The sequence below is a fragment of the Anarhichas minor genome, unplaced genomic scaffold (genome assembly GCF_050575085.1).
Source record: "Anarhichas minor isolate MPS153535 unplaced genomic scaffold, ASM5057508v1 ptg000045l, whole genome shotgun sequence".
Classification (NCBI taxonomy): domain Eukaryota; kingdom Metazoa; phylum Chordata; class Actinopteri; order Perciformes; family Anarhichadidae; genus Anarhichas; species Anarhichas minor.
Window position 1 is genome coordinate 2647455 of NW_027466491.1, and position 13868 is coordinate 2661322.

The following is a 13868-nucleotide window of genomic DNA, read 5'->3' on the forward strand; positions in this document are numbered from 1 at the left end:
TTTCCTCCAGCACTGAATAAAAGAATGTATTGCACTCTGTACAAGGGTTACGTGTGGGGAAAAGATGACGGGCATATTATTAATATGCATCAAGCACCACGTCTAAGCTTGTTTCACGGCAAACTATTCTGCTAAATCATTTAAAAAATGTGTGCTTTTCTTGCATGCACGATGGGTGTTTTATTTATGAGAACACTGAAACATTAACTGGCAAAATACTGCAAGATGCCAATACTCATGTATACAGCAATGCTGACACTAGTCCAGTTAGATGCACAACAACAACATAGATTTAAAACACAGCATCCATGATGGACTTCATGGATTGTATCTCTGTATCATCTGTAACTAGTCCATGTGTTTTTTTTAGGTGTAGTAGAGATATATCCAAGGGTTGGTGCAGCTGTTGAGGCTGGCCAGCAACATGATGATGGCAAATACTGGACCTGTGAGAGGAAGAGAGACGAAAAACGTGTAAAAAAACTGGGACTGGGAAGGCGGCAGAAAATGTCTGAGGTGCACAATTGGTGAGCTTGTCATAAACACTTAAATATCCTATTTTTCATTGATATATAACTTGTGGGCCTACACCACAGTGACATTAAATATTAGGCATCTTTGGTCCTCACTGAGACAAACCTTGAGTAGGCGCAGTGCTGGGGCTCCATGCAGACCACAACTGGACAACAAAGAATGGGCTCCAACACACTGTGTATGTCATTATAATAACAAATGTCATTTTCACAGTCTTCAGCATGGCGTTGGACACCCCCTTAGTGCGTGCGCGCCCCGCCTGCAGCGCCTTTCTCTTCATGTTGAAGTAGATTGTTGTGCATATTCTTATTTGGCAGTAGAGCACAATGACTGCAGGCAGGACAAACACTGACAGAGTGATCCAGGTAATGTAGATTCTGCTCCCCCACGGTTCAATAAATGTGGCCCAGCACTCGTAAAGGTTCTCCCCCACCTCCTGGAGAGAGAAGATGGAGATCTGAGCAGCGCTGAAGGCGAGAGAGATGAGCCACGCTGCGCCTATGGAGAGGTATCTCCGAAACGAGCCCTTCAAGAAGGAAACCATCGGCTTACAAACCGCATGGTACCGGTCTATGGTCATGGCCACAATCATGTACGTGGAGGCAAACATCCCGACCACCTGCAAGTATTTCACGGACCGGCACAGGAAGTCCGTGCCTCGGAACCGGTGCGTAATTTCCATGATAAACTGCGGTAGGACTTGGAAAAAGGCGACCACCAGATCTGCCAGGCACAGGTGCAACAGGAACAGCTGGGTCTTTGTGTTTCTTTTTCGCCTCTTCCAAAGTCTGCCCAAGAAGAAAAGATTGCCACATGTTGCAAGCACAAAAACCAAACCCAAAATCCCAGCTTTGAAGAGCGCAAAATGTCCATACACTTCTCCATCCTCAACTGTTGCCTTTTCTGAACTGTTGCTGCTGAAACCCATTTCACTCCGGATGTTTCCAGTATTTCCCGTTAAAAACGTCAACTGACATTATCTAGTGTTGGCGCAGAGGCATTTTCCTTCTTTGCGCGCGTGTTGTAATGACTGTGGCTACGAGAAAGGAAAGCCATCGACTTGGAGGAGTGAGGGGGGTCAGTAGTGACGACTGATTCTCGGGATACTGTCATACAGAAACAGACACATACACAAATAAGACTAGGATTTACCCCAATTGAAAAAGACGAGATTTGTCTCACGTGCCATTTTGCAACAATACACATCGAACCTTTAATTATTAATGCAACTCATCTTCAAATTGAGTTATGGCTCTTTAACAATTGCAAAAACGATCTGCACATTGCACATCATCTTTACTTACCACATCTAGCGCAGGATTATGCTCTGGCCTATTATTGATTTCTGTATTATACAACAAAGTGATGTTCTGTTCGTATTCAAATCTATTTTATTAAACATATCCGTGTTTTGTCCTCAGACCTCCTTTGTAAATAATCAGCACCTCTTCGTCGCAGTTGATCCCAAATCCCTAATAAGTATTGAAGGAGCAACTGAGTCAAGAACAACCGAAATAATGGTGAAAACAAAGCATCAGACATGACTTCACTGCTATTAGGGACATGCACAAGGACCTGCCATGGAAGCTCTGACATTTGGATTGCAGTGGCAGAGAAATAAATGGAGGCTGAGAGCTGAAAGGAAAGTGTGAATAAAGCTGTCTTACTTACTGTCACACTCAAAATGTCATCAGGGCACTACTTTGTGGAGTGTCAAGGTCATGCATTTCAATATTGAGAAATATGAATGAAAGGGCTACTCCAGTGATAAAATTGTAGGGCTTGCAAGAGACATAATAGCCTGCAATTCCTATAATGCAACTCCTTCTGCTTCTGTCTTAATACTCTGGTCTGATGCTCTGTTCAATGCCCCCAGTGCATAGCTACACTGGTTTTTTTGGCCAGATTTTTGTCTCAAGATGACCCTGATCATTTTCTCAGAGCTTTCAAAGCTCAGAGATAACGATACGACATTATTCACAGGTAGCACTTTCCAAGATGACTTTGTAGCTGACTTTGATGCACAAAGTGTTCCTTTAAAGAACCACTGCATGCACGACACAGAAAAAGTCCACTTTCCGTCAAAATGCATCTTTATTTTTCTCTCTTTATATTTCATCAAAGTGTGCATTACAGTGTAGCATAATGGAGAGACCTGTGCAGGCAGCAGTTACCAGTCGATGATATGGACATACAGTACAATCACATGCTGGAGGAGTGACAACAAAAGGAGACACTAATATTAATAATACTGAAGCTGTGTGAAGAAGAGTTCATATTGTACCTGAAAGAGCTTCAGGTATTGCTACCAAAGCAAGTGCAATATTTGACTAACTTTTTATTTGTTTATCCCATTATTTCCGTGGCTTTATGCTGCAAAACAATAAATAAATATAATAGTAACGGCGTGTGACCCATTTTCCACCTTACCATCCGAGTATTACCACTCTCCTTTCTCCCCACTTACCATTAGCAATGATTACTATCCTGTGACACTGAATTTATGGCCATTTAAAGCCTCCACTGCGCCTCCTTAAAGAAGTGATTTTCAATTGAACAGCTGGACAGAAGCGGTTTCATTCATCACCATGTGAACAAGATCTTTGTTGAAAAGGCACCTCGACATGCATTGACCTACACCAGTACAGCCAGTGGACTGTATCTGACGGATGGTATATTATTATCATTACCAGTGCACACATCACATGTTTCGTGTTGACTGCAAAATGATAATCTTATGAATTGTTGGGACTATTATTTGAAGAAAAAATAATTGTGCGCTGTGTCACCCTGCTGATTCAAAAGCCATTATGAAGAACTAGGAGTGATTGACAAGTGTGTGTGTACATGTGCATGTTATTCAAGAAAGAGCCAGTTAAAAGGCCTTTTTCAATGAAGACAATTAGACTTTTCACAGCAGGAAAAAGGTGTAATTGAACGATGATGGCTGAATTACATTTAGCTTCTTTGATTTCAGGGCCCTGTAACGTGCTTGGTGGCCCACTGTCACTCTTACTGGAACACCTGCAGTGAATAGAGCCATTAGTTAGTGTTATTAGTAACACCTGTGCATTTCTTAGTCGGACAGGTCAAAATGTCTCCTTTGAGAAAGGCCCATTGTGCAGAATAGCATTAGGCATTGATCGAACTTGGTATTCATTAACTCTCATTATTTCTTTCAAGGAAGCACTTTCAACATGAGATGCTATTTGTTCTTTATGTCACAAACCACTACTCAAGTAACAAGACGTTTGAATAATGAATTACTTCAAGCCAACTGTGATCCTGAGAGCATAAGCATACTGGGCATACTGTGCTGTGGATTATTGATATCTTTAAATTGCTGCTATTTTTTTGCAGCGAAATATTTGTTCTTTTTTATTCCAAAGATGTTTTGTCGACACTTAGTGGCATAACTAAAGCATTGCACTGTCCAGGGACAAAATCGTCACATCCTGTCTTCTTCCTGTTTTCATTTTTTCTATAACGAACAGTTATTATGCGTACGTAGGCTGTACCAGTCCAGCACCACATTGAATGAAATGTCCGGTCAACATATTTGACCGTCTTGGTTTCGTATGGTAAGAAGAAGTTTGTTTATTTCATGACATTGCGTACAATTCGACAATGTGCTCTCTATTAAAGCTAAGCAACGTTAGCCAACAGCAGCTAATGTAACGTATCCAGTGTGCACATTTGTCAGCTTTGTAGTTATCTGCCGAGCAATTCGGCTTTCAAACATCATGGTCGTGAGGTGTTATTTTAAGCACATTATCGAACGCAAACGGCTTCGGTGTCTTGGATAGGTGTGAGTTAAAGCTAACGTGAAAATACCTTCATGCTAGCTTCACTTAGCCAGCGGGTTAACGTTACAGACACCAAAAAAGGGCCCAACACAACGTGCAAGTCTGACGCTAACGTTGTTAAAGTTCGATAACGTTACTTCATTTTATTTCGACGTGTAGTGATACTCATTAGAGCAACAGGACATTCAAAGACATTCTGTCTGATTTTAATGCTGCCAAACACTTCCAGACTTCTTCTTCCAGGTGGTTCGTGGGTCAAAGGTCCACCTCTCTTCCGAGCAAAGTCTTGCTCTCAATCACGTCCGCCAGCCACTTGCCTCTGAACCTGGTCCTCCCGGGTGTGTGCACCAGTCGGTTCGACTCCACTACGAAGTGCACCTCCACGGGCAGAGTTTGGGGTTTAACTTGAGACATGCCCACGACGAAATAGACGCTAGCCATGTCCTGAATCGGTTTCCGTGAGGTCGGGGTGCTAAAGCGGGCCCGGTAGTGGTAGAAGGTACGGTGCTCCTCCTCGGTTGAGGAGAGGAAGGCCAGACTGTAAAGCCAGCAGGGCTTCAGCTCCCACGTTTGAATACACTCTCCAATCTGCTTTTCCCCCACGTCGACTGTGAAGTCTTTGCTGGCAACCCAGTTGATAGTAGTCATCTCACTGTCCGGAGAGTCCTCCACCTGCCGCCCGACAGCGTGGTGGTGTCTCTCCAGCAAAGTCTTCATAAGTAGAGCTGACTCTGGATTCAGATCCAGGGAAAGCCGGTCCTCTTCCATCCTGTCTTTGTAACAGTGCGCAGCGTACAGGGCGTGTGGGAACTGGAGGATTGAGGCTGTCAGCTTGTGAAAGGTGTTGTCTGCATCTGCTTTTGTTGCTGTTGAAGTTTCCGTGGCTACCAGGATGCAAATGGGGCCCTCTGTTGGCCTACTTTTCCATTCGCAGTGTAATACGCTCCTAAAAATATTAATATTCATTGTTTTCAATCTTCTTTTTTTCCAGGAAACATTAAAACAAGCAGCAAAATGACCCTCTGAAATGGAATTTCTACCCAAAACCTGCTGATGGCAGATAGTCTGCCACAATGATGCATCATTTATGCACAGACATTAAGCATCCAATTGCCGGATAAACTTCAAGTTCTCCACCGCTGTTCCAAGTGAGCCAGCGAACGCATGTCGCGAATCAGGACCACACTGGACAGCGTCACCAAGGCAGTAGGCAGCACTGACCTCATCTCCAAGTTCTCCCGCCTCAAGCCTGGAAGTGCGGCAGTCGACGGCACCCAAGCGGAAAAGGTTCTGGTCAAAGCCGAGACCTTAACCTCTAACAACACAGCTACGGCCTCGCCACCTGAAACCACCATGAAGGAAGACGCAGCTCTGTCCACCAACATGGATGAGACCTACAGAACTCTAGCTCAGCACATCAATAGTTACTTTGGCACCAGCAATCAAGAGGAAGAAGGAGACAACAGACCTCCACAGCGGCAGCATTCTGAGCCCACTCTCAGTGCTGTCGCTCGGACAACTCGGGACCCCATTCCTATTTTGTCGACAGTGGCAGAGGCTAAAAGTATTGAAGCACCCACTCCATCTCCATCAGAAGAGCTCGGCTCTCCAGCAGGGATGCCCTCCTCTGAAATCCCTGCCACTCAAAGCGCAGCTCAGTCCACCCCTGCGCCTGCTACCGCCTCTAAAAAAGGCTTCACCCATTACCTCTCCTACCCTCGGCCCAGCGTTCAGGCGTTCGTCGGCAGCTACATCGCACCCCTGGTCCCGAAATTCAGAGGCGATTCCAAGAGCATCGCAGCCGAAAGAGACAAGTCTTCGGCAGTCACCGTGGAGGAACCCGCTGTGGACAAGGCAAGACAGAAGACAGACGGCGAGGAGGAGAAAGTGAAGCAGCAGCTGTTGACTCAAAGAGAGAAGGTAAGGCGCTCGGTGTGGAACTCTTAGGGAAGTACAAAATCTAAATGGCAAACTATGATTTCACTTGTTATTGCTTAGGTTTTTACGTTTCAGACATTGAATAAGTCAAGACATTTTAAAGTAAAGTGTGTCGGATGCCTTATATTTATCAGATGGTCCGTATTTCTCATGCAGATAGCAGCCAGGGTGGGTGTGGACAACAGGACCAGAGCTCTGGTGAAAGGCCTGCAGAGAGTCACTGATGTCAAGCTTCTCACCAGTCGGGTGGAGGAGCTCAGTGTTCACCTCCTGGAGTTCCCCGAGACGCGAGGTGTAGCTATCACGGTTAGCTTCAGAATTTTTTTTATGTACCCTGCAGCTCAGCGTAATGTCAGATGTATTGCACATGTCTTTTAAATGTGTTTTTTTAAACACATTTGTTTGTGCACGATTGTGACCTTTTTTAGGAGAGTGTGCTGCCTTGCCTGCTGCGATTGCGCCAGTCCAGAGACCCGCCTCTTCAGGCTGCTGTGAGAGAAGCTCTGGCCCTGGTTGGCTACGCCGAACCAGTCAAAGGCAGAGGAATTCGGGTCCTGGCCATAGACGGAGGCGGAACAAGGTAAAGCTACACTGGGAGTACCAACAGAAAATCCAGAGAAAACAAAGCTACAGAGCTGGTTTCACTGCTGAATTGATAGGTCACAAATGATGGGAACTAATATGGTTCTATTACACCACAGAGAAATACAAAGTGACCTTTCATTGCAGGCCTACTGGAAAAGACCACTTCTATATGCTCGCTGTAGTGGATCATATTTAACAGCTGCATTGTTTGTCAGTGTAGGTTTGTGAACCTTGTGCCTTTGTTACAGGGGACTGCTGGCCTTGCAAACGCTCCAGAAACTGCAGAACCTGACTGGCAAACAAATCCACCAGCTGTTTGACTACATCTGTGGCGTCAGCACAGGTATGTTGTCATCAATGTTTAGTGTTGTTCTCTCTTTTACTCTTCTCTAACACTTACCCTACATGGGGAATGTATGTGAACTCCTGATACTCCCTTCCTCAATGGGACATCACAGCTGTTCCTCTCTACTTTTAGGTGCCATTTTGGCCTTCATGCTGGGAATTTTTCAGATCCCCGTAGAGGAGTGCGAGGAGATGTACAGGAAGCTGGGCTCGGATGTGTTCAAACAGAACGTCATCGTCGGAACCGTTAAGATGGGCTGGAGCCACGCGTTCTATGACAGCGAAATATGGGAAAACATCCTCAAGTTAGTCTGCAGGGCTCTTTCATCCTGGATTTCAAAGACACTGGGGTAGTCTATATATAGTTGGCTGTGTCTTTAATCTGGTTGTTCTTTTAGGGAACGGATGGGTGAGGGGCGTATGATTGAGAGTGCCAGGGACCCACACTGCCCTAAAGTAAGCTAAACGACTCTTCAGCTCTACACTGTTTAGGTAAATGCTTTAATTGTTCATAAGTTCATTTTTATTTGATTATTTGCAGTATAATCATAGTGAGAAACACACAAGTGCTTGTGTTATCAGATCTTTAAAATAAATTATATTTGTACCGCAAAGGACCATGGAAAACTCCAGAGTGCCTTGTTGAAATGCTGTAAAAATATACATTACTTGGCATGTTCCACTCTAAATGTGCCCTTTTTGTGTCCACAAGGTGTCAGCAGTGAGCACCATTGTGAACAGGGGTTTACCTCTGAAGGCCTACGCGTTTAGGAACTACACACTCATGCCAGGAGTGAGATCCCACTACATCGGAGACTGCAACCACAAAATGTGGCAGGCCATCAGGGCCTCTTCTGCCGCTCCAGGCTACTTCAAGGAATTCGTCCTGGGAAAAGACCTGCATCAGGTACGACATGGACCTGAGAGACGGTCAGCTCCGTTTAGTATACTGGAGGTTGATGACAACGAAGGTTGCAGAGTCGATGGTGCGTTTGGGGACTGGAGGATTGCAGCAACATGATCAATAATGTTGTGACATTGTCCTTGGAGGAGATTTCCACCAGCAGCGGCACAGATCACCATAGTGATCTAAGAAGTCTCATTTCTCTGAGAGCCCTAGTTTAGTGGGAGGGAGTCATTGCCTTGAGATCTTACCAATCAATACACTTCCGCTGTGGCACTGCGTTGCCTAGTGCCAAGGACAAAAGCACTGAGTTTAGACTGCAAAATTTATTTCACTCTTCCGAACCCATAAACTTAAAGGCAGTCCCTTAGTTGTTAAACAGAACAGAGTGCTGCAGGGATGAAGTACTTTTGTGGGCCAGCCCCAGAAGTTAACATCGCCCTGGTTCACTCGATAAAAAGCCAACGGGGCTGTTCTGTTGGTTTTTGGATTATTGCAAAAAATAAGCTCTGTGGCAAACACAAGTTCACGATACTTACATATGTTGTTCAGCAAGATAATCTTCACAAATGAACACCACTTTTATGGTTTTTGAAGCGTGAATGCAATGTCAAGTGAAAAGTTAAGCTGTGAGTACTCACTGTCCTGCTGAAGTATGTTTGAGGAAGACAGTAGTGCTGCGTCTCCTGGCTCCCTAATACATCAAATGTCAAAGTGACACAGTCTGCAGCTGGATACATTGTCTGATAATGTTTGGATCAATGTTTAAATATCAGCCATCACTATTTGGAGATCTTTGTATCTGATACGAGGCAGAGTCAGGATGAAATGACATTTTTTTTCTTTTCTTTTTTTCTCAAATAATAAGCTTCATGTGCCTCCTTTGTGTTCACACACTGAATAATAAATAGTGCATTAGGCAATGGATGCTAGATATAAGTTTCAATAATGGTAGATTTTAGGCTTAAGTAGGAGGTTATTTAATGAAAAGCTGAGGGATCTGATAAATGACTACAGTGTTTGTAGCACTTTTCTAACGCTTGGGTCCACATCACAGAGTGCCTTTATTTCATGCCGTTTGATTATTAGGCCAGATATCTTAAGATGGTCTTTATGGGCAGCAATTATGCTGCAGGCTTAGCTTCATTTTGATAACCTACTTAAGCAAAATTAGCCTTGTCCCTGCTTCTAACAAGTATTTCTCTCCCCTGCCATTTCCTAATGCCAGAGTTCTGGTTGACAGCCCAATGTTTTAGTCATTAGCGGATCCTAATCTCCAGTCCCACTTTGCATGTTTATAGACCGAAGCTCTGCAGTTAGAATGAAAACAAATGACCGACTAGTCGTTTGCCCGAGCTCAGGCTTTTCTAGCTGCTCATTTTTACCAGTGAATGTTTACTATAAACAATCCACCTGTTGGGGATGATTGTCACCTGGTTTTGTTTTTTTTCCTGCAGGATTATTGTTTATTAGCCAACCAGCACCTTACTAACCAGCACCTAAAATACAATTTTTAACATATTTGTAATTTTGTTTGTTTTATTGATCAGCTTCAGTGTTGTTTAAATCACAATTTAAAAAGATACCAGGAGTCCATTTATTTTTCTTCTATTATTGAATTAATTGTCTTTTAAAAATTCAAAGTGCCTTACAGACATTTTAGCTTAAAAAAAGTCTAAATGATGAAATATAAGACGGTGGGAGCAAGTATACAAATGTAGAGGTAGTCCTGAATGTAACTGCCACCTCTAACCCCCAAAAGGTTGCTGGCTTTGCTACTAATGTCTTAACAAGACAGAAATCTGCTCATATTGTATGTTAGCATGCTAAATAACATGCTAACATGTTTCATAGGAGCATGATAGCTGCTTGTTTGAAGTGTCTGTTTTGAGTTGTTTCCCACGCACTGGGATGGGATGACAGCAGGGATGGAAAGATGGAGAATGAATGAGGTGTGTATGTGTGTGTGGAGCTGCACAGTGTTTCACGAGACAGTTTGAACTACCGTTGCCACCCACCGGTCTCACTACTACTCTAGTTTTCAGCACTAGCAGCGGTATTTCTCAGGAGAGTTCTGCCATTGCAGGCCAGCAGACAAACTCTCAGACTCAATGTATAGGTGACATTCAAATATTCTCCCAGAGCTGTAGTTCTTAATCATAGCAAACAATCCTTATTAGGCAATAGCAGTCATTTGCCTCCTTGAGGATGCTGCAGCATTTAGCTTATTGTCATTCCGTTAAGTTAGACCCCAGGGTGAGAGGTTGAGGGTCAGCTGTGTAGTTAACCTGCGGTCTCAAAGAATGCAAACTGCGTTCCACTGTTTCAATAGCTTGAGGGTGAACAGCTTTACAACTAGGCTAAGAATGATGTTTTTCGGGCAGTGTTGTCCCATAATACCAGGGCAGCAGAGTGGACCTAGAACAACATACTAAGCCTATTCTAGTATTTCTTAACCAGTCAAGTTGAATTCATAAAAAGATGAAATGTAACATACTAAAAGATTTATTCGGGTGTGGTCATTTGCTTTATCCCGAACGAAGGAGTGGATTAAAGCCTTTTCTTTTCTCCCGCCCCCTTGTAGAGGCCCCCCCCCCCCCCCCCCCCGCTCGGCTGGGGAGGGTCAGGCCTCTTGTGCGCCACACTCACCATGTCTATTAATCCCGGCCAAAAGCCCTTCAGTGGCTGGATATCGTCCAGGACTGGACTCGGGGAAAGACTGAGAAAAGAGCAGTTTGCACTAAATTGGTCCAGGCATCCATTCAGCTCGATTGTCCTCTTTCTGTCATTGTTGGCACCGCTGAGATTTGCAACTCTTTCATGAATCCAGTAACAGTATTTAGCACAGAATTTGTGATTAGCTTCTAAATTAAGAAGATTAGAATTCTCAAATGTAATCTGCTGTGCCAACAACGCTTAAGTCAGAGTAATGCAGCAAGTAGACTCTTTATTTAACAGGATTCCAGACCAAAATGACTAAAAAACGGACTTATTTTAGCTGCTTAAAATACTTCTTGTTTACTTCTGAATAAACAGGGCTGTTTGCCAGAGCAGCACATCTCTGGCCAGGGAGCTGTACCACTCCGGGACAGCTTGTCCACTTTACCTCATTTTGTCCCCTACAGGCCCCTACACACAAATTGTGCATTAACCTTGCTTAGTCAGCAAACGTGACTGACGCAAGGTGACTTTACAGTTTCTGGAATCCCATCAACCACAGTTCCTTTTTATCATTTCCCTTCCCTTCTGTCTCCTCCTTTTTTTTTTTTTTTTTTAGGATGGAGGACTACTCATCAACAACCCCACAGCTTTGGCCATCCACGAGTGTAAGTGTCTGTGGCCCAACACGCCGCTGCAGTGCGTGTTGTCTCTGGGCACCGGGCGGTACGAGACGGCGGGCAACAACAGCACGGCCTACACGAGCCTCAAGACCAAGCTCAGCCACGTCATCAGCAGTGCCACAGATACCGAGGGTAGGACCACACAGAAAATATTTGCATGTGTTTGACGTCCCACGCAGATTTATTTATAAACCCCCAGATTAGAGGCGTGTGATGCGCTGCAAATTTCTCTGGTTTCAGTGCAGTCTCTCTTAAAGTGTAAACCCAGAAGAGGAAATGCCGGCAACTAGTGTCCAACATCTGTAGCTAAAGGCCTCCGTCTTTCTTCCCAGAGGTGCACACCATGCTGGACGCACTCCTGCCCCCCGACACGTACTTCCGCTTCAACCCCTACATGAGCGAGGACATCCCGATGAACGAGAGCCGCGCGGAGAAGCTGAACTTCCTCAAGGGCGAGGGGGAGCGCTACCTGGAGCGCAACGAGGCCAAGCTGAGGAAGGCGGCCGACGTGCTGGGCCAGGAGAAGAGCACCATCCAGAGGCTGGCCGAGTGGACCAAGCTCAAGGCTAACATGTACGAGGGCCTCCCCTTCGTCTCCAAGCTGTAGTTGGTGGCTCGCCAACTGTTTGACCACAAGTGAGTTTTTAAGGTAAGAAGACACGGGCTGTAAAAACTCCCACGGTATGAAAGATTAGGGGGCAAACTTTTGGTCATCATCTAAAAAGGACTGTTTGAGAAATGTACAACTATAACGATGTTGATTCATTAAACAAGGCAATAGTATTCTGTAAATAGTGTGAAATTAAATATGTGATGTAATTTGTTCTTTGTGGGACACGATGTGTCTAATATGGAGACAGAATTATATAATTTGAAAAGAATTAAGCAAGTTTTGACACTGATAATGTATGCGTTCATAAATTTATGAATTTTTAGCTGGTTAAAAAGTGTTGATTGACTGAACGCACAATGGCGGTAATATGACAATACACGACCATATTATGACTGTAGTTATTTTGTAAAAAAACAACAAACACTGATTTTCATTTTCAGTAACTTGAATACATTAAGATGTAATTAATACACGATTGCACAGTGAAAACATAAACATCCTCTTCATAACACTGTACAGAAGAAAGCCCTCATGCACTTTGTAAAATCGAATTCTTAACCTTGAAAATGTAAATAATATTTGATGTGATTGTCAATTGATTTGAGTGCTTGAGTTGCTAGAATTTGAGAAAATAAATAATGCCACTGTGCTGTGTTGACACACACAGACACTGAACTCTGTTTCCGATACTTATGATAACGTATCTGTTTATCTTCATGACACAACGCATGTTCTCCAATGTGGCCCGTTGTTCAGTATGACGCTCCCGTGTTCCCACTCTTTATACATTTGACACACTTTCTACATTGTGAGAATCCTAATTGCCCGGATTCATTGCTTGATGGAATGCGAAAAAGAAAACAATGTCAGCAAAACAATAAAACTTGGGTTTTCAAAACCGTGATAAAATATTGTTTCCTTTTGACTTCTGTATGATTTGTTTTAAAAGTATGCTTATAAGTTTAGTGGATCTAGAATATATGTCACAGGAATGTATGTCATGTTGTTTTATCTGCTTTTAAATTCTGATGCCACACACACACACACACACGCACACTTCTCAAAGAGCCCCACAATAAGAGTTGTCACAAAGGAATGCTCAGTGTCTTCCTATGATGAATTGCCTTTTTCCCAATCGCACACATTGATTTTCTGCTTTTATTGTTTTGATCCCATTGAAGATCCACTCAAATGCCATCGCGCCATTCCACCCAGTCACACTGTTGTTACCCCAATCAACGTGAACAATACGCCACGAGGAGGCATACCTTCAAACACCCACAACAATGACGCACGTCACAAAGACACGTCTTCACTGATGCCTCTCTCCTGGTGTCAAACGGTCAAAGTTAGAACTGGCTTGACTGATAGATTGACGGCACTTTTTTTTCAATGCCAGCTTGAGCTTCACCCAAACCTCAAGGTCTGATTCATGGCTGTGATGCTTCCACTTGGCCTTGCTCCAGAAGTGCCTTTTCAGTGGGTGACCGATCCGACAGGAGGATCTAGGTTGAAAGCTGGCAACATGGCAGAAAATGTCAAAGTTTCATGTTATTAAGAATGTCTTTGGGGCTGATGGGACGTTGGATTAAAATACATTTTACTTGAGGTGCATGGAGGCACTTCTTGGAATCAACAGCGTTGCTCCAGATGCAAGAGTAAAAAATAATCTCTGAAGTTTACCCAAATTACAAAAATTCCATCGTCACAGCACAAACATCCTATTTGTCTGTCCTTTCCAGCTGTGTGGAGACTGGAGTGTCTTTGTCTCGAGTGTGTTTGTCAGACAAATGAAAGTAACG

At 43.9% G+C, this 13868-nt stretch overlaps 2 protein-coding genes across 2 annotated transcripts; one reads left to right on the plus strand and one right to left on the minus strand.

Annotated features, from left to right (window-relative positions):
* Nucleotides 1-275: 275 nt before the first annotated feature.
* avpr2l (arginine vasopressin receptor 2, like) lies at nucleotides 276-1462 on the minus strand. The gene is made up of 2 exons (XM_076111302.1): nucleotides 640-1462; nucleotides 276-446 (listed from the first exon to the last, which is right to left on the minus strand). The coding sequence occupies exons 1-2, from the start codon at nucleotides 1460-1462 to the stop codon at nucleotides 367-369; spliced, it is 903 nt and encodes a 300-aa protein (XP_075967417.1). The 3' UTR covers nucleotides 276-366.
* Nucleotides 1463-3981: 2519 nt separating this feature from the next.
* On the plus strand, nucleotides 3982-12975 carry pnpla8 (patatin-like phospholipase domain containing 8). The gene is made up of 10 exons (XM_076111556.1): nucleotides 3982-4115; nucleotides 5332-6260; nucleotides 6435-6584; nucleotides 6707-6858; nucleotides 7112-7206; nucleotides 7342-7513; nucleotides 7607-7664; nucleotides 7921-8115; nucleotides 11390-11585; nucleotides 11786-12975. Exons 2-10 carry the CDS (start codon nucleotides 5505-5507, stop codon nucleotides 12058-12060), a joined length of 2049 nt encoding a protein of 682 aa, XP_075967671.1. The 5' UTR covers nucleotides 3982-4115; nucleotides 5332-5504; the 3' UTR covers nucleotides 12061-12975.
* The last annotated feature ends 893 nt before the right edge of the window (nucleotides 12976-13868 follow it).